This window comes from Xenopus laevis, chromosome 8L, assembly GCF_017654675.1.
Source record: "Xenopus laevis strain J_2021 chromosome 8L, Xenopus_laevis_v10.1, whole genome shotgun sequence".
Lineage (NCBI taxonomy): Eukaryota > Metazoa > Chordata > Amphibia > Anura > Pipidae > Xenopus > Xenopus laevis.
This window is the reverse complement of record NC_054385.1, coordinates 40,237,041-40,255,484: the sequence shown is the minus strand read 5'-3', so window position 1 is coordinate 40,255,484 and position 18,444 is coordinate 40,237,041. Positions and strand designations below refer to the sequence as shown.

Below are 18,444 nucleotides of genomic sequence, written 5' to 3'. Positions count from 1 at the left end.
TTGCCTTGAACCACCATTTTGTGATGGTCTGTGTGCTGTCTCAGAGATCACCTGACCAGAAATACTACAGCTCTAACTGTAACAGGAAGAAGTGTGGAAGCAAAAGACACAACTCTGTCTGTTAATTGGCTCATGTGACCTAACATACAGTACAGTGAATCCTACGATCTCAGGGGGCGGCCCTTATTTTTTAAAATGGCAATTTTCTATTTATGATTACCCAATGGCACATACTACTAGAAAAGTATATTATTATGAAAATGGTTTATTTACATGAAGCAGGATTTTACATATGAGCTGTTTTATGCAATATCTTTTTATAGAGACCTACATTGTTTGGGGGGTATAGTTTTCCTTTAAGGTTAAGGTGCCTACTTTGGAGAGCCACAGAGCATATATTTCCTTTATCATTTTAAAAGGTAAAATAGCAAGAATATATCCTAAACCCCACTTTTTTATTTTTTTTACATTTTGGGACTTTGGCCAATTCTAAGCCTTTTTCGTTCTGTTAAAATTTAACTCGGAGCCTAAATAAGAAAATATAAGACTGAAGATTTCATCTTTGGCATTTACAGGTTTAAACATTTGTAAATATTACACATCCGTTTCTCTCTCTCTTCAAGGCAGCGTCGAATGAATTGATCTGCAAATGACTCATTTGTTTAAGCATCCATCCATTAATCACCCTTCGGGATGAAAAGAAACAAACGTTAGCAAACCATTATGTTCTTGCGAAGGTAATGACTCGCTTTGTAATTTTGAACATTTTGCCTATTGCATCTGGGAACATAGTGGGTGTTATCTAAGTCACTTGGCTACTTTTCTACTTCCTGAAATAGTTCTATCAAGGCTCATCTGAATACGTTCTTCCTAAGGGTGAAGGCATTACAAAGTGAATAACAGACTATTCTATTCAACAATCACTTTGGGCAATGGCATAAAGGGCTGTCACCATTCTTAATTATTAAGCTCCCAGGCTAATGCACACGGAATGGTGACAGTTGGACCTTCATGACACTTGAGCATTTTTTGCAATGAGTTCTGCCTGTCACTGCTCTGCATGCCTCATCCAGGGTGCTTGACATTAATAAACATCAGGAACAGTTACAGATAGAGAGGGGTGTTTTGACTGCTGCTGGTGTCTACAAAAGGGTAATGGTAGTCAATATAACCATGTACTTTTAGCCTTAAAGGAGAAGGAAAGGTTAAAACTAAGTAAGCCTTATCAGAAAGGTCCATCTAAATATACCAGTAAACCCCCAAATTAATGCTGCTCTGAGTCCCCTGTCAAAAGAAACACTGCATTTTTTTCCTTCTATTGCATGCACATGGGCTTCTGTATCAGACTTCCTGCCTTCAGCTTAAACCTCATTGCCCTGGGCAAGAGCATGCTCAGTTTGCTCCTCTCCTCTCCCCCCCCCTCCCTTCTCTGCTGTAATCTGAGCCCAGAGCAGGGAGAGACTCAGGCAGGAAGTGATGTCACACCATGTTAATACTGCAGCTCCTATACTAAACAAACAAGAGTTTCTAGAGCTTTTTACTCGGGTATGGTAAAACATTCTACAGAATAAATATAGAATTCTAGCTTACACTATTGCAGCTAATCTATTGGCAATAAAATGCCTCCGTAGCTTTCCTTCTCCTTTAAGGTCTACTACTTCTCTAGCTAAAGGGCTCAGACCCTAATAGAAGTCAGTCTCAAGAGTTGTTGTTCTCCTGTTCACTTCTTTTTCGAGTTTCGTTACTTTACATATCTCAGTATGCAATGATTTGACTTTTAGAGGCTCATTTATCAAAGGACGAAATTGTGAATTATATTTTTTAATTTGGATATACTCACAATTCGACAGGGAGGTTATTCAAGAAAAAATATGAATGTCTAATATTGGATCTAATGGTTCCGACCCAAAGATTGTAATCATATTCGGTTTGTATTAGATTTGTAAGAATCAAGTTTTTCTCCCGTAAAAAAAAGCTCAAATGTCAGTAAGGCTATTAACATCTCCAAATGGCTCAAGGGACCTCTGCCATCGACTTGTAAATAAACTCGGCAGGTTTTAGGTGGCGAATATTCAAATTAGGACTGTTTCCGTGGCCGAGGTGTGATAAATCTCCCATTCAAATTTCCTTTCGAATAAGGGGAATTAAAATTATAATGTGTGAATTTTGATACTTGAAATTTCGAATTTGACTTTACTATTCAACCCTTAATACTAATCTGCCCCTTAGACTAGCTGGACAAACTTTAATAAGGTTTGACCAATATGCTTGTGGAGTAGGCTCCGCATTCATTAGACACTGCAATATAATATAGTATGGACATAGAAGGCATCGCCTCAACTGCATTATGTCTTCTACTATATATCCATACCCTTTTATCTCTATTGTCTGATCATAATTCAGTGCCATCTGTAGGTACCATTGCACAGTGTCATCTTCAGCCCAAGAAGGTAGAAACATGCAGTTAAAGTTCATTACAACGTCTGTGAAAAACGAATTTACAAAAAATCCTTCAAAGGTTATTGACGAACGCCTGTATTTAGCTGGAATCAAGAGAAAAGAGATTTCAACCTGTGGGACGTTTTAAAGGGGACCTGTCACCCAGATATAAAAAAAGCTGTATAATAAAAGCCCTTTTTAAATTAAACATGAAATCCAAATTCTTTTTTTATGAAAGCATCCGTAGTTGTTGTAAACTCATTTAAAAATCTCAACTGTCAATCAAATATTGCCTGCCCCTCCTCTATGCCTTAGGCATAGACATGGGGCAGGCAATTACTTTTATTTTCCATTCGGCACTTCCTAGATGTCACTGCTCTCCCCACATCCCCCCAGTTCTCTTTACCATTTAATTGTGTAGCCAGTGCATGGGGATGGACATCAAGTCCCCCATTCTGGTGCACAAACAATATTCTGAGATGATACAAGACTTGCCTTAATAACTGTGTCCACAAAATGGCTCCTGCCTCCTTACTATAATTATGAGTTCCCAGACTGAAGGAAACAAGATTCAAATAATTTATATAGTGTTATTTTGCTTGACTAAATGCAATAAAATAGAATTTGGAATCATTTTGTTGGGTGACAGGTCTCCTTTAAATGGAGCCTGTGACAGTGATGCAAAAATATTGAAAAATGATTTAACTAACCCTTTTATTATTGTTGTTACTTGGTGTGATCACAAAGGTTTTGTTGCGTAAGCTGCAGGTAGCATTTCATATAATTTCAATATGGGCAAAAGGGGGGGAATAGCAGAACTACTCCATATACTTGGAATGGACCCATGTGCGAGCACTACCTCACTAATGTAATCGCCCTGTTTTTATGCGTAGGGGCAAAGTAGGGGGAGACTGCAATGATTTTTTTAATATTTTAATAATATTAGAAATATATTGTATTACCTTAAACAATTTTTGTCACCGTCCTCTCCACTGGGTGCTGCAGATGTGTTGCAATTCCCTGGTTTGGTTTTTCATATGCAGAAATCAAATTTTGCACCTTCCGGAACAGCCTTCTTGTAACGCCAGGTGCAGCCTGTGAATCATTCAAGATTGTAGTATTTAGGGCACAGCTTTATTGTTAAACATCACATACTGTACACACACAGCCAGCCAAAGGCCACCCCTGCACTTAAACAGTAAAGTTCTGTGTCTCAGAATATGCCCCTAGACGCTCTATTTCCTTTATACGTGATTCCCAAAACATGCTTTAAGCTGCTGTCAGAGGGGCCAATCAAAATATAACAAAATAAAAAAATCATGATACAAGGCTGATCAGTAATTCAAATTCAGATTACTTGCAAACAACTAAACCATTGCACTCTCCTCCAGAAATAATAAAGAAATAAAGAGCCCTGTAGCTCATCTTCTAATACATATGTAACCTCACTTTCTGCTAATGTTTTAATATTGACCACCCCAGGCTTAGCTTCTTAATAGTGACTTGGAACACACTGAGCATGTGCAGCGTGAATGGCAAGAAAAAGATCCAAGATGGGGAGCTGCTTTGGACAAATTTGAAGATTTGAATCACCACTATTACAGGTCCTCTGAACCTCTGGGTTGTACAGTAAGTTCAGTATATACAGTTATTTGGACAGAGACAACTTTTTTCTAATTTTAGTTCTGTATGTTACCACAATGAATTTTAAATAAAACAACTCAGATGCAGTTGAACTGCAGACTTTCAGCTTTAATTCAGTGGGTTGAACAAAAAGATTGCATAAAAATGTGAGGAAATAATAATACAGATGGACAATGACTCAAAACATACAGCCAAAGCAACCCAGGAGTTTATTAAAGCAAAGAAGTGGAATATTCTTGAATGGCCTGATCTGAACCCAATTGAGCATAAATTTCACTTGTTGAAGACTAAACTTCGGACAGAAAGGCCCACAAACAACTGAAAGCCACTGCAGTAAAGGTCTGGCAGAGCATTTAAAAGGTGGAAATCCAGAATCTGGTGATGTCCATGAGTTTAAGACTTCATTCAGGCTATAATTGGCAGCAAAGGATTTTCAACAAAGTAGTAGAAATTAACATTTTATTTTCAGTTTTTTAATTTGTCTTATTACTTTCGAGGCCCTGAAATGAAGTGATTGTGTTAAAAAAAAGCTTTAGTTCCTCACATTTTTATGTAATCTTTTTGTTCAACCCACTGAATTTAAGCTGAAAGTCTGCAGTTCAACTGCATCTGAGTTGTTACATTTAAAAGTCATTGTGATAATGTACAGAACCAAAATTAGAAAAAAATTGTCTTTTTCCAAAGATTTATGGGCCTAACTGTGAAATGCAGTATTTCCAGCCAAAATATTATATTCCTGTAGTTCTCTTAACCCAGCTCATTCATTTAATGCACAGATATTAATCACCACATTCTATAAATTGTTTACAGATATGGATAATATAACAGTTTGGGTATATTGGCATTTTATGTGAAGCATATACATATGGAGACAAGGATTCCTAGTCTCTAAGCTTGTTGTCTTCTAACTGATGCTGTACTGCAGATTTTTGCCCATAGCAGTCTGATGGTCAGATACCATCGTGGGCCAATCTTCATACATTTCCATGTCTGTCATTCAAGTTTCTGTCTGGCTGTTAAGGTTACTGGAAAGTAGAGAAAGGGCCAAACTATGGACAGTGTAGAAACAAAAGAATTCCAAAAACAACAAAAAAAGAGCAACTGAATGGAATTTGAAGGTGAAATTCTTCCTTATGAAACAAACCTCTAAATCACAAAGGGAATCTGAAGTGAGGGGAGAAATTGAGTTAATCATTCAACTCCCAGTCCAACCATTAGATCCCTCTGGGAGTTCATAGACTGTATCCGCAGCCCAGTGTGGTCTTCTCCTGAGGATTATTCAGTCAACCCAACAATATCTGCCTGAGCATTGATCAGATATCAGTAATGGAGGCTCCCATTTTGGAACCATACACAAGACAATAACCTGAAATCTCAGTCAGGAATGATCAAGTTGACAACCTGAATCAACCAGTGTGATCTATATTTAACTGCATTAACAATTACAATTATTCACTTTATTCTCGTAATGTTAGGAAACAAGTAATTTCTAACACTTAGAATCTGCATATCACATTTTATTGTAGCAGTGTTCCTTTTATTGTAACAGCAATCTAGGAAGTGATTCCCTTGCACAAAATCTAAACGTTTATGGCTGGTTATACATAATTATACAATATAATGGTCTATAGGCTTGGATCTTTTTATGAAGTCTGTCTGTCTTCTCTCTATATAATAAATACACATTCTAATTGAAGTTTTCCAAGAAAGCCTACCTCAGCAGTCCAGGAACCAGTTGATGTCTGATGAACTCTGTATGTATAGACCAAATTTTTGTGCCTGTGTGAAAGGTTTAAACAATGTTATTCCATCATTAAAACAAATCTAAAAAATACATGGTGTGCTAAAATATTAATTTTTAAACTAATAATGCGGTCTATGTTATTCTTCTCCGGTCATATAGCAATTTACATTGTTAGGAAGTTTTAGATCTTTTGGTGTTGATGAAGATCTATAGTAGCAGTGGGATAATAACCTCTGGGAAAGGAGTGTGGCTTTGAAATAGCAGGTATAGTAGGGAGAGATGGTGCCTATAGTAGCAGTGGGATAATAGTCTCTGGGAAGGGAGTGTGACTATGGGATAGCAGGTATAGTAGGGAGAGATGGTGCCTATAATAACAGTGGGATAATAGTCTCTGGGAAGGGAGTGTGACTGTGGGATAGCAGGTATAGTAGGGAGAGATGGTGCCTATAGTAACAGTGGGAATAATAGTCTCTGGGAAGGGAGTGTGACTGTGGGATAGCAGGTATAGTAGGGAGAGATGGTGCCTATAGTAACAGTGGGATAATAGTCTCTGGGAAGGGAGTGTGACTGTGGGATAGCAGGTATAGTAGGGAGAGATGGTGCCTATAGTAACAGTGGGATAATAGTCTCTGGGAAGGGAGTGTGGCTGTGGGATAGCAGGTATAGTAGAGAGAGATGGTGCCTATAGTTACAGTAGGGATAATAGTCTCTGGGAAGGGAGTGTGACTGTGGGATAGCAGGTATAGTAGGGAGAGATGGTGCCTATAGTAACAGTGGGATAATAGTCTCTGGGAAGGGAGTGTGACTGTGGGATAGCAGGTATAGTAGGGAGAGATGGTGCCTATAGTAACAGTGGGATAATAGTCTCTGCGAAGGGACTGTGACTGTGGGATAGCAGGTATAGTAGGGAGATGGTGCCTATAGTAGCAGTGGGATAATAGTCACTGGGAAGGGAGTGTGGCTGTGGGATAGCAGGTATAGTAGGGAGAGATGGTGCCTATAGTAACAGAGGGATAATAGTCACTGGGAAGGGAGTGTGGCTGTGGGATAGCAGGTATAGTAGGGAGAGATGGTGCCTATAGTAACAGAGGGATAATAGTCACTGGGAAGGGAGTGTGACTGTGGGATAGCAGGTATAGTAGGTGAGATAGTGACCATAATAGCAGTCAGGACAAGAATCACTTTATCAATGTTGTTCAACACCCTGTTACAGCTAAAGACACTCCTCACCCAATTTTATATGAAAAATGCAAATGCAGAAAGTGAAGATTCTATTAAGGAGCCTGAGTATTGCAGTAAAACACTAGCTTTAAATATGTTTGGGAGAAGCTGAATTACTTAGTCACAGGAGCTTTATGATACACAGAATAAAAACCTTGCAGAGGGGCCTGTAATTAAATTAAAATATATCTTTAATGATACGCCTTTAAAGTTTTGAATGAAATATAATGACATGAGCATTTTTGTGGTTGTGGTAAGTGGGGTTTCATAAATAAGATAAGGCCGACTATTGCATGCATATGTCATCAGGTGTGTGGAGAATGTATCCGTTGAAGTTATACATCACACTTCTTACTCTAATAAATATAAAGTTTTTGCCAGCATGATTTAGGGGTGAGTTAAAGGAAAGGGGGCTCTTAGCATAGCAGGAAGACAAGGGCTTGGAGATCTCAAATCGGTTTAAGAAATGCAGGAGTGCACCAGATTTGATATCAATATATAAATGTAAAATATTTATGTATCATTATGGGATATACTAGTCTATTTTCCGGAGGGCATTTTTTTCCAGGGAAAGTCTTCTCAGGCTTTTCCTCTAACTATGTGCTCCTCTCTGATAACATGGTTCTTGTGCAATAGAGAGTTTTGTGGGAGCCAAAAAATGACCTAAAGACTCAGGTCAATGGAGAATCTATTAGTATAGGGCTATTTGTGCTCTGCAACGTGAACATACATCTGACATAAAGCACAGAGGATAATGTCACAAGTAGCATTTTCTTGATTAATGTACAAGACTATAGCTGGTGGAGATAAGGCCTCACTCCCCTCATTGCTCCCATTTGTTTAAACAGGATCTTCCAGGCAACACCAATCCTGACAATTATCTGCTAGAGAGTCCACATAGGAGCATTTTTGGGCTGAAAATCATCAGTATGCCCAGTGGCTCCTATTCACAGAGGAGATAGGGGTTGCTTGGAATGGTTCTCTACCATTTGAAGAACACAGAGGGCAGTCTGGCTTAAATATACAATGAATGTCTGATTGTTGATATGGGTTGATACACATATGCAGTTTAGGACCTAGGTTAAAGGGATTCTGTGATGATTTTTATGGTGTCATTTTTATTTCTAAATTACACTGTTTACACTGCAAATAATTCACTCTACAATAAAAAATTCATTCTTGAACCAGCAAGTGTATGTTTTTTTAATTTATAATATGTGTGTAGGCGGCCATCTCAGGTCATTTTGACTGGTCATGTGATTTCAGAAAGAGCCAGCACTTTTAGGATGGAACTGCTTTCTGGCAGGCTGTTGTTTCTCCTACTCAATGTAACTGAATGTGTCGCAGTGGGACTTGGCTTTTTACTATTGAGTGCTGTTCATAAATCTACCAGGCAGCTGTTATCTTGTGTTAGGGAGCTGTTATCTGGTTACCTTCCCATTGTTCTGTTGTTTGGCTGCTGGGGGGTAAAGGGAGGGGGGTGATATCACTCCAACTTGCAGTTTAGCAGTAAAGAGTGACTGAAGTTTATCTGAGCACAAATTACATGACTGGGGGCAGCTGGGAAACTGACAATATGTCTAGCCCCATGTCAGATTTGAAAATTAAATGTAAAAAAATCTGTTTGCTCTTTTAAAAAATGGATTTCAGTGCAGAATTCTGCTGGAACATGTTTTCCCATGACAGTATACCTTTAATAAATTAGCCCCTCGTTTTCTAAAAGTAATTTTGAGAAAAAGTTCTCTAAATCAAGTTCAAATCACGTTATCTTAACTATCCCCTTTTCAACAATATTTCTCTTTATATGCATGCTTTATATCTGAGTCAGGATTGTCACCAGCATCAAAGAAATTTGACACTGCCGAATTTTCGTCTGCAAATTTTCGCTGCAATTTTGTGAATTTATTCTCCGGCGGCGAAACGCGGAAATTCGCACTTCACGCCTGGTTAATAAGTTTGCCCTCCCTAATTAATACAGGTATGAAACCTGCTATCAGGATCTGGGGTTTTCTGGATAAGGGATCTTTCTTAAATTTGTATCCCTATACTATCATTTCTACTAGAAAATGATTCAAACATTAAATTAACCCAGTAAGAATGTTTTGCCTCCATTAAGGATGCATTATATCTTAGTTAGGATCAAGTACAAGCTACTATTTTGTTATTACAGAGAAAAAGGAAATCATGTTTTAAAAATGTGGATTATTTGGATAAAATTGAATCTATGGGAGATGGCTGTAAAAATATTGAAAAATAGATTTTCACTGCAAATTGTCTTAGAATAATGCCGCCTATTTCATACTTATAAAGTTAATTGTGAGGTGAACCGCCCCTTTAAACTTCTATTTTGTTGAAATATTGTTTCCCATTTCTGTATGATTCAGCAGGTTAGCAGGGTGACAGTAAAGTGACAGTTTTTGTTTCTTTTCCTCTGTTCTCATTATTGTTGTTCTCTTTGTAACCTGCAATTTGATTTGAACTGCCATTTTGCAACGGAACAGATCTTATCACATTTCTACGGCATGTTTGCTACCACTTCAAAGATGTTATCGTTCGGGTTAAGAGCAGCTTTTTTTTCCCACTATGATAGAGATGAGATCATTTACAGAACTTTTACTCAAAATTCAACTCAGATACTAGTGGGACTTATTTATTGCCTAGGTACACAATTTATATGCGGCAAACGATACTAACCAATCAGACATTCTTTCTCTGAATCTGACCATAGACAGGAAACTTCATTTATATAACATAATTGCCAAAGCACATGATCCAACTGCTTGAGCCCAGCAACAATCATTTATATAATATCATTGGATCCCTATATATACACACCAGTGCTATATAATTAAACATGTTCATACAAACTGTACAGCTTAGTATTTTTACCTGTCATCGCCTCTCTAAAAGACTGCAGCCAAGTGGCTTTTTATATACAGTAGTCATGAACTTCCCTGATAACATATTCATTTATAATACACAAAAGCCATGTCTTGTAAATTATATCCTTATAAACGGTGAGTACTGATGTCATCAGTTATAAACGGTGAGTTCTGATGTCATTTCTGTCACATGACTCACTGAAACTTGTGTATTAAAATAAATAAAGTACCCCCTGTTGCCTTCAGCCTTGTGTTTTTATATAGTCATGTTAACTCTTCCATAATTTATAATATCATTATATTTTACAAGAAGGGAACTTTATTCACTATATCATTCCCTGTGTAATACAATAAAACCATAAAACTGGAAGAGAGAACAGGCAAATCCACTCTGGTTTTTTGCGCTTTTTTTATACCCGAGTATAAGCCAAGGTACCTAATTTTACCTAGGAAAACGTAATGACTCGAGTATAAGCCTATACTACAGTATATACTTGCTATATAAAACTGTTTGGATACCGTCACAGACGAATACTGTGGTCCGTTTTAAATTTGAACATGGGCCGCAATTGGCCCGCGGACCACATTTTGGACATGGTAGTTAAGTTAGAGTTCTACGCAGAGTCTAATCAAGGGAATAATTGGCAGCACTGGAGGTAATTGTGGATCCACGAAGTGAAAGACAGAGCAGCGGCGTCTCCACTTCAGAGTGTCTCACAGGCTTCGTCAGGGTTTTTTTTATTCTCTGTATGTTGGCGCGGCGGTCCGGGGTTCAGTACTGGATTTCGTTAATCAATCTCACTCAGAGAAAAAAACCCTGACAAAGCCTGTGAAACACGCTGAAGTGGAGACGACGCTGCTCTGTCCCTGGGCCTTTCGAGACAGAGAAGCGGCACTTCCAGCAGGACAATTCATGAGCTTCGGCAATATTACACTATTAGAGCTTCTTTTCCAGACATTTAAGAAAACCGGTTCTCCCCTGCATCATTATGATACCAACTGCTGTGCTAAGCCGACATTCAAGAATCTATTTTGTGAGTAGATCCAATGTTTACTTAACACCTGGAAAGAAGCACGCTACACTATATTTTGTGATCTTTTATTTAGGTACCGGCAATTAACCTTTTTCAATCGTGAGTGCGCCGATCTTTGATAACTTTCTGTTTCACACTTTGGACATGTATAAGCCAAGACAGACTTTTTCAGCACTTTTTGGGTGCTGAAAAACTTGGCTTAGACTCGAGTATATACGGTTTTACATTTTCCCGAAAATTTGCTTTGCTGGAAAAAAAATCAGATTTTAGCTACAGCATGTGTAGTTAAACCGGGTGTTTAACTGAAAAGATTTTTGGGAAACATTTCAAATATAATTTGCTTGCAATACTTTGGAAGGCAAAATGCTTCAAATGATCCAGTTGTAGGACTCATGTGAGCATGGCTTCATTCAATGTTATTTGCTGTATTTTGAGAGATGTCAGCAGAATATAAGAAAGTTTAACCTCAAACCTCACTTCCTCTTTAACACATGTAGAAAAGTAACAGTACAAAAAATTACTCGTTCTCTTCTCATAGACTGGAGTATTAGGCTGTAGTTTTATAGTTTGCATTGCCAGACACTATGGATCATGTTTAAGGTACACTTTGCTTAAAAGATCAGTAGCACAGAATCATGACATATTTTCATTTGAACTGACATTTTGTACATAGAAAATAAGAATTTTTCTGATTTTTTTTTTCCCCGCATCTATCATCATCTATGCTGTGTGTATCCGTCTTTTATCTGATGTCTAAACAACCCTCATGTTAAGCAGATAAACAGAAATGGGCCATCTGGTACTCAATGGAATCCACCGGGCAAAAGATATGGAAGAAAAAGTAATATTTTATTGTTGCAGTTAAAAAATATACAACTCCATAGGCCCAACTTGTTTTGTGCCCAATATATGGGCTGAAATCTCCCTCACAGGAAGTGAGAATTTAAGGGAAGCCACAGCCAATCAGAAAATTATAAGAAAACAATTACAAAAAAAAAAAAGACACAGTGTCCCATGAATGTCTTAAAGGGACCAATACCCATAAAGTTCAATATAAACACAATTAACATTTTAAACACCTTACGTTTTGAAAACATTTAAGATAGATCCCCCACTCTGCTATTCTTGGCCCTATGGATTCCATTGAGTGCTGAATGGCCCGTTTCTGTTTATCTGCGGAACATTGGTTTACTGTTCCCCGAGCTGATGGTGTACTGGTGCATCTGGACCTAAACACAAGAGTTGTCTGCTTTGGTTGTTTGTGGCACCTCACTTTTCTCTTTGTCAAGTAAACAACCCTCTTCCCTCCTTAAGTTGGCCATACGCATAAGGGAGATGGCTGACAGGGTCAACAATATATCGCCCATGGGCAACTGCTGAATGTGAAACATACCATATGTAGCAGCAGAATCACTCTAAAATGTGGAAAATGTGAATTTCTAACCAGTCCAAAAGATATTTGGACTACATTTTAGCCAGATGTTTACCAGGCAGACCCTATACACATAGTTACCAACTTGTTCTGGATGGGTCAATTCAGCAGCTTATATGATCCTATGTATGGCCAGCTATAATGTGTTCAATAATCATAAACATAATCAATGCTTGCCCCAGAAATCCCTGCTAAATAAAGTGCAGGTACCAAAATAAAAACACCACACTTGCTTGGTAATAAACCATAATACAAGCATTACTAGAAAGGAGGGGGTTCTCTTGTGCCCCAAAATTGCTCTTGCAATTAACTGAAAATGTTAATTTTAGTATTATAATTATAATCTACAGTGTTGAACCGGGGCCCCAGGGCCTCCCCGCCTCAGCAGCAACCCTCCTCGGCCACCATCCCACCTGCTAGTACATTTTTCTTCTCATGGACACGACTGGGGTTAGGGAGAGTGGTCTGGGCTGTGGCAATAGCTTCATGCAGGGATCAGGTCCCACAAGAGCCGGGGTCCATCGGGTTTTTCCAGACTAGTACGACCCTGCTAATATAATGAGAAAAGAGGTACAGTAGATACACAAGTTGGTGCTATAACCAGATCCCAATTGTGCTACTGCACTAAACGGATAGCTGCTTACTAGAAAGCAAGAACATTCTCATAACTTCCTCCATTAAGTCATTGAGTTTGTACATGTGCCTGAATGTGACCATATTTAACAGCTAATAAAGACTGCTTTGTACATGAAAAAATTGCAATAAAACAAGAGCTGGCATGGAAACTACATGTGCCAGAAAGATGGCTCTTGAAATTTTTGAAATGTATAAAACAAAAATATAAAAGAAATCCCAAAGTGACATGAAATGTGCAATATTGGAATGTCTCGGCAACATGTCTTCTTTGATCCTCTTTTTTTCCCACAAGAACATGGGCTTGACACTCAAATCTAGAGTTGCATTTGTATTTTTACCCTCAGCCCAGTAATCTTGAAATAGTGGAATTTACTTTCTCTCTGCCGGTGACCTATATATTCCTCAGCGTTGCTGGGGTTTTGGTTTCAACAGAATTTTATTGAGGAGTGCTGAATTTTGTGTTTTCTGCATCCTTTGATGATTTCTCCCTTTGATGTTTTCTCCTAATATTATACCACACAAGAGCTATAAATTCACCACAATTAGCATTGATTGTTCTACAGGAGTTAAAGCAAATATCTGGTGGTTACTATGGGTTACTGGGTTACTGGAGATCTTAGTTTGGTAGAGATATGGGACCTGTTATCCAGAATGCTCAGGATTTGGGGTTTTTCAAATAACGGAATTTGGATCTCCATACATTAGGTCTACTAAAAACTTATTTAAAAATGAATTCAAATCCAATAGGATTGTTATGTCTCTACTAAAGATCAATTATGTCTTAGGTAGGATCGAGTACAAAGTACTGTTTTTTTATTAAGGAAATCATTTGTTAATATTTGAATTATTTTATTAAAATGGAGTCTATGGCCTGTTTGTACTTTGGAGCTTTCTGGATAAAGGATGGTAGACCTGTAGTTACCTATTTACTTATCATATATTATAACAATGCTCAAGTACAACAGCAGCAAAAACATGTCATTCTTAATGTTTTTTTATGAATGACCATTTCACATTTTATTTCATCCCTTTTGATGGTGAAATACGTTCAAGAGAAATATTTCATATTTATCATCAGTAAAAATCGGTGCTTAATTGTTCCCTGTTAATTAATATGGAGCCATTTCCATGACCCAGAAATTTCTTTAGTTTTGTCTTGATGAATTTGTAGAAAAAATTAAATAAATATATATATATACTGTCCCTCAGTGCCTGCACTCCAATCTAGATGAAGCCAGAGGTGCACAATCAATATGTTGTATACATGAAGAAGCAGGATCAGCACACTCTGTTTTGTGATGAAAAAGTCATTATTCATTTCATAGAAGAAGCATTTTAGCCGACGTTTCGGTCCCCCATGGGGACCTTTTTCATGTGGGACCGAAACTATGAAATAAATAATCACATTTTTATCACAATACAGAGTGTGCTGATCCTGCTTCTTCATATATATATATATATATATAATTTATGGACAAAGAGCGACACTCATGGGATCATTTTGATTGCAGGCAAACTGTGTTTATTCCACTGTGAGTGGAATAAACACAGTTTGCCTGCAATCAAAATGATCCCGTGAGTGTCGCTCTTTGTCCATATATATTATCTACGGCTGGCACCCGGGTCTTCACCAAGTAAACAGAGTGCACCCTTGGAACACCCCATTTTATATATATATATATATATATATATATATATATATATATATATATATATATATATATATATATATATATATATATATATATATATATATATATATATATATATATTGGTATGAATGGTATGATTTAAAATGGTATGGAATGGTATGATTTAAAAAAAAAAAAATGATAATTTTTACTTGAACAAGGTACATTATTCTAGATCAGTGCTCTCCAACTGATTACGTATAGTGGGCCAATTATTTCTCATACAGAATGTTCAAGGGCCAGATTAAATTCATTGATGTCATATAATGTCATATAGTGAAGGCTATGGAACCTTTGAGCAGACTGGGGGCCAAAATATCCTTTGAGGGGCCACATCTGGCCTGCGGACCTCCAGTTGGGCAGTTGTCCTAGGTAATGATATGGTGTGCATAATAAAATAAATGGGAATATTGAAAACTGGATCCAAAATTTCTAAATTAGATTTAAATTTTCATCTTATATTTTTATTTGTGACATTTCTCATATTTAGCTTTCAAGACTATAGAGGAATATTTCTCAAATGACTAATAATGTATATACTTTTCCATTTACATGATTATATCCTTAATAAAAAGTTTTTAGTACACAGTACGTGCAAATCAGATCCTGGCAACCAGGCAGAGCTAAAGATGAATAGACAAGGTTCTTAAAAGAGAGATTAAGTGACAATTAGAGATTAAGTGACAAGAAATATTAATAATCATATTAATAATAAACATATAGCCTTACGATGAATATGCTTTCTGTTGGCTGGGCTCAGCGGCACCCAAAGGCATATTAAATGTGATGCTGGTGTAAAGCAGATTTAAGAGACAAACAGCACCAAAAACATACAAGTCTAATTGCAAATTGTCTCAAAATATCACTGTTTACATCATAATAATTGCTTATATTGAGATGAACTCTTCCTTTAAACCACATAGAACACGTGCTGCATTTCAGGGAGGCCGTAAGAGCAGATGCAAAGGGGCTCAGGTGTATAAAGGACCCAGTGGAGATGTGATTAAAATATAGTTGTAGCATATATTTGCAAAACAAGTTTTTTTCTTGAAGTTTTGGGTCCTAGCAAGGTATAGCTGTGGGGCCCAGAAACATCTCATTAAAGCAAACACTTCCTAAGTCATCCATAATACCATCTGTTAAAACTCTTGATACAATGAGTAAATGTTCATGAAGTGATATAGACCCCTATATTCTATCTGCAGGATTCCTAGGTATATTTATTTCTTATAATCTGGAGATTGGTCTCCCATGTGAAAATTACTTTTTTTGATACTGTAAAAAGGGTAGAGAATGAGATACTTACAGAACACAGAGGCAATACATTCCCGGCATGGTCTCGCTATCCCGTAGCAAGTAACTCCCATCTTTCCCGGCATCACTCAGGAGCTTCTCGCCCATCTCACGGCTTATGTTCCCATGATAAACGGATACCTTCTCCATTGCGGGCAGAACAGTGTGATGAAAGAGTGGCAATGGCAGATGCACCTCTAGACAAGCTGGAGAGGAAGAAGCTGCCTTTAAACTCTTCAAAAGTAAATGCAGCAAAGACGAGACAGGATCCCACAGGTGGAGACATAAACGTGTTAATTACTAAACCATCCCACAAGCACACGAATAGACACTCGTAGGCTGAAGTGAAATGACTCTTGCCAGGACTACAACAATAATAGGAAAAAATAAAGTGGAAATAATTTCCATCATGATTATCTAAAGCATTTGAGTCATGAAATCTAAAACAGGGCAACACCGCAGAAGCTCCATTTAATTAATACAAAAAGGTTTCCTCGATTGATAAGAAGCATCACTTTTAAAGATGTTCGTAAAACGGATGGTATCTGTGACCCATATATCACCCTCTCCACTAACCTGTCAACACTCTGAATTCCTTTATGGTTGAACTCTGTCTCTAAATTTCATCATCCTTTGCCCTAGTTACAAACTTCCCTTTTCAAAGAATGACAGTGGTTTTAGTAAAATATTAATAATAATGTGACAGAGTGAGAGCTGGAAGTGTTTATATAAGAGACTGCATGTAATGAGCATTGTACTCTGTTACTGAGTGGCAGGAGCATGGTACTCTGGTAGTATGGTACCCAATGAGTGGAAAGAGCATGGTGTTAGTGATTGGCAAGAACTTAATACATTGTTACATGGGCAGAGTGGTGATATTTTACCTTCTTCAACCTTGTACATTTTTGGTGAATTTAAAATTAACACTAAGCATATCTAGAAAAGAAAAATATCTAGAAAAGAAAGTCTAAATTGATGGCTTCCAGGTTATGTATAACTTCTACCCAACTTAATAAATATAAAACCAAGGCCAGGACCAATTATTTTTTAAGGAGGGGGTAATGTTCCACCAATACAATAAAAGCCTACTCCCTGCTCATTGATATCCTTATAAGGACTGGAGCCCAAAACTGCACTGCATACTCAAGGTGAGGCTGTTCCAGGGATCTATAAAGAGGCAAAATGATGTTTTCTTCCTTCAAATTAATGCCTAACGCTAAGCATATCTAGAAAAGAAAAATATCTAGAAAAGAAAGTCTTAATTGATGGCATATCTAGAAAAGAACACTAAGCATATCTAGAAAAGAAAAATATCTAGAAAAGAAAGTCTAAATTGATGGCTTCCAGATTATGTATAACTTCTACCCAGCTTAATAAATATAAAACCAAGGCCAGGACCAATTATTTTTTAAGGAGGGGGGAATGTTCCACCAATACAATAAAAGCCTACTTCCTGCTCATTGATATCCTTATAAGGACTGGAGCCCAAAACTGCACTGCATACTCAAGGTGAGGCTGTTCCAGGGATCTATAAAGAGGCAAAATTATGTTTTCTTCCTTCAGATTAATGCCCTTTTTATGCATGATAGCAATTTCTTTGACTAGAGTTGCACAGCTTGTTATCCACAAAAATCCGCAGGACCTTTTCAGTTGTTTATATGATAATTATATATTCATATATCTTGAGGTTTTTTTTATAACACTGTGTAAATTATTGTGCCTCAAGGAAAAAAATAAATATACATATTTTTTAAAAAGTGCTGTGCACAATAAGATAGGATATGTTGTCACATTTTGAATTATATATAAGAATACTATAATGTCTCAAGGAAAGTTGTAAAGACAAAAATAGCATCTGTGATATTTCCCCTAATGTAGGCTATAGGTGGGTGAGTATCAGAGTTTTAACACAAACAAATAACCACCTTTTTTATACATACTTTCAATTTTAAAGGGGCAAATGTACTGTATCACCTTTTTAAAATTTAAGGTATATTATCAGATTGATTTCTAAGAGACTACAGCTAGAGATGTCGCGAACTGTTCGCCGGCGAACTTGTTCGCGCGAACATCGGGTGTTCGCGCTCGCCGGAAGTTCGCGAACGTCGCGCGACGTTCGCCATTTTGGGTTCGCCATTGTTGGCGCTTTTTTTTGCCCTCTCACCCCAGACCAGCAGGTACATGGCAGCCAATCAGGAAGCTCTCCCCTGGACCACTCCCCTTCCCTATAAAAACCGAAGCCCTGCAGCGTTTTTTCACTCTGCCTGTGTGTGCTGAAGAGATAGTGTAGGGAGAGAGCTGCTGCCTGTTAGTGATTTCAGGGACAGTTGAAAGTTTGCTGGCTAGTAATCGTTTTGATACTGCTCTGTTATTGGAGGGACAGAAGTCTGCAGGGGTTTGAGGGACATTTAAGCTTAGGTAGCTTTGC

At 37.6% G+C, this 18,444-nt stretch overlaps 1 protein-coding gene across 2 annotated transcripts in view; it reads right to left on the bottom strand.

Annotated features, from left to right (window-relative positions):
- Positions 1–249: 249 nt before the first annotated feature.
- The window catches only part of LOC779362 (signal transduction regulatory protein SAP-2), a 48,796-nt gene continuing 30,601 nt past the window's right edge, over positions 250–18,444 (bottom strand). Inside the window, exons 2-5 of one of the 2 annotated variants that reach the window (XM_041572198.1) lie at positions 16,030–16,222; positions 5,799–5,862; positions 3,402–3,534; positions 250–686 (exon numbers count right to left, since the gene is read on the bottom strand). In XM_041572198.1, coding sequence (XP_041428132.1) covers positions 3,403–3,534; positions 5,799–5,862; positions 16,030–16,166 — 333 coding nt within the window. In that variant the 5' untranslated portion in view covers positions 16,167–16,222 and the 3' untranslated portion in view covers positions 250–686; position 3,402. 2 annotated transcript variants of the gene reach the window in all.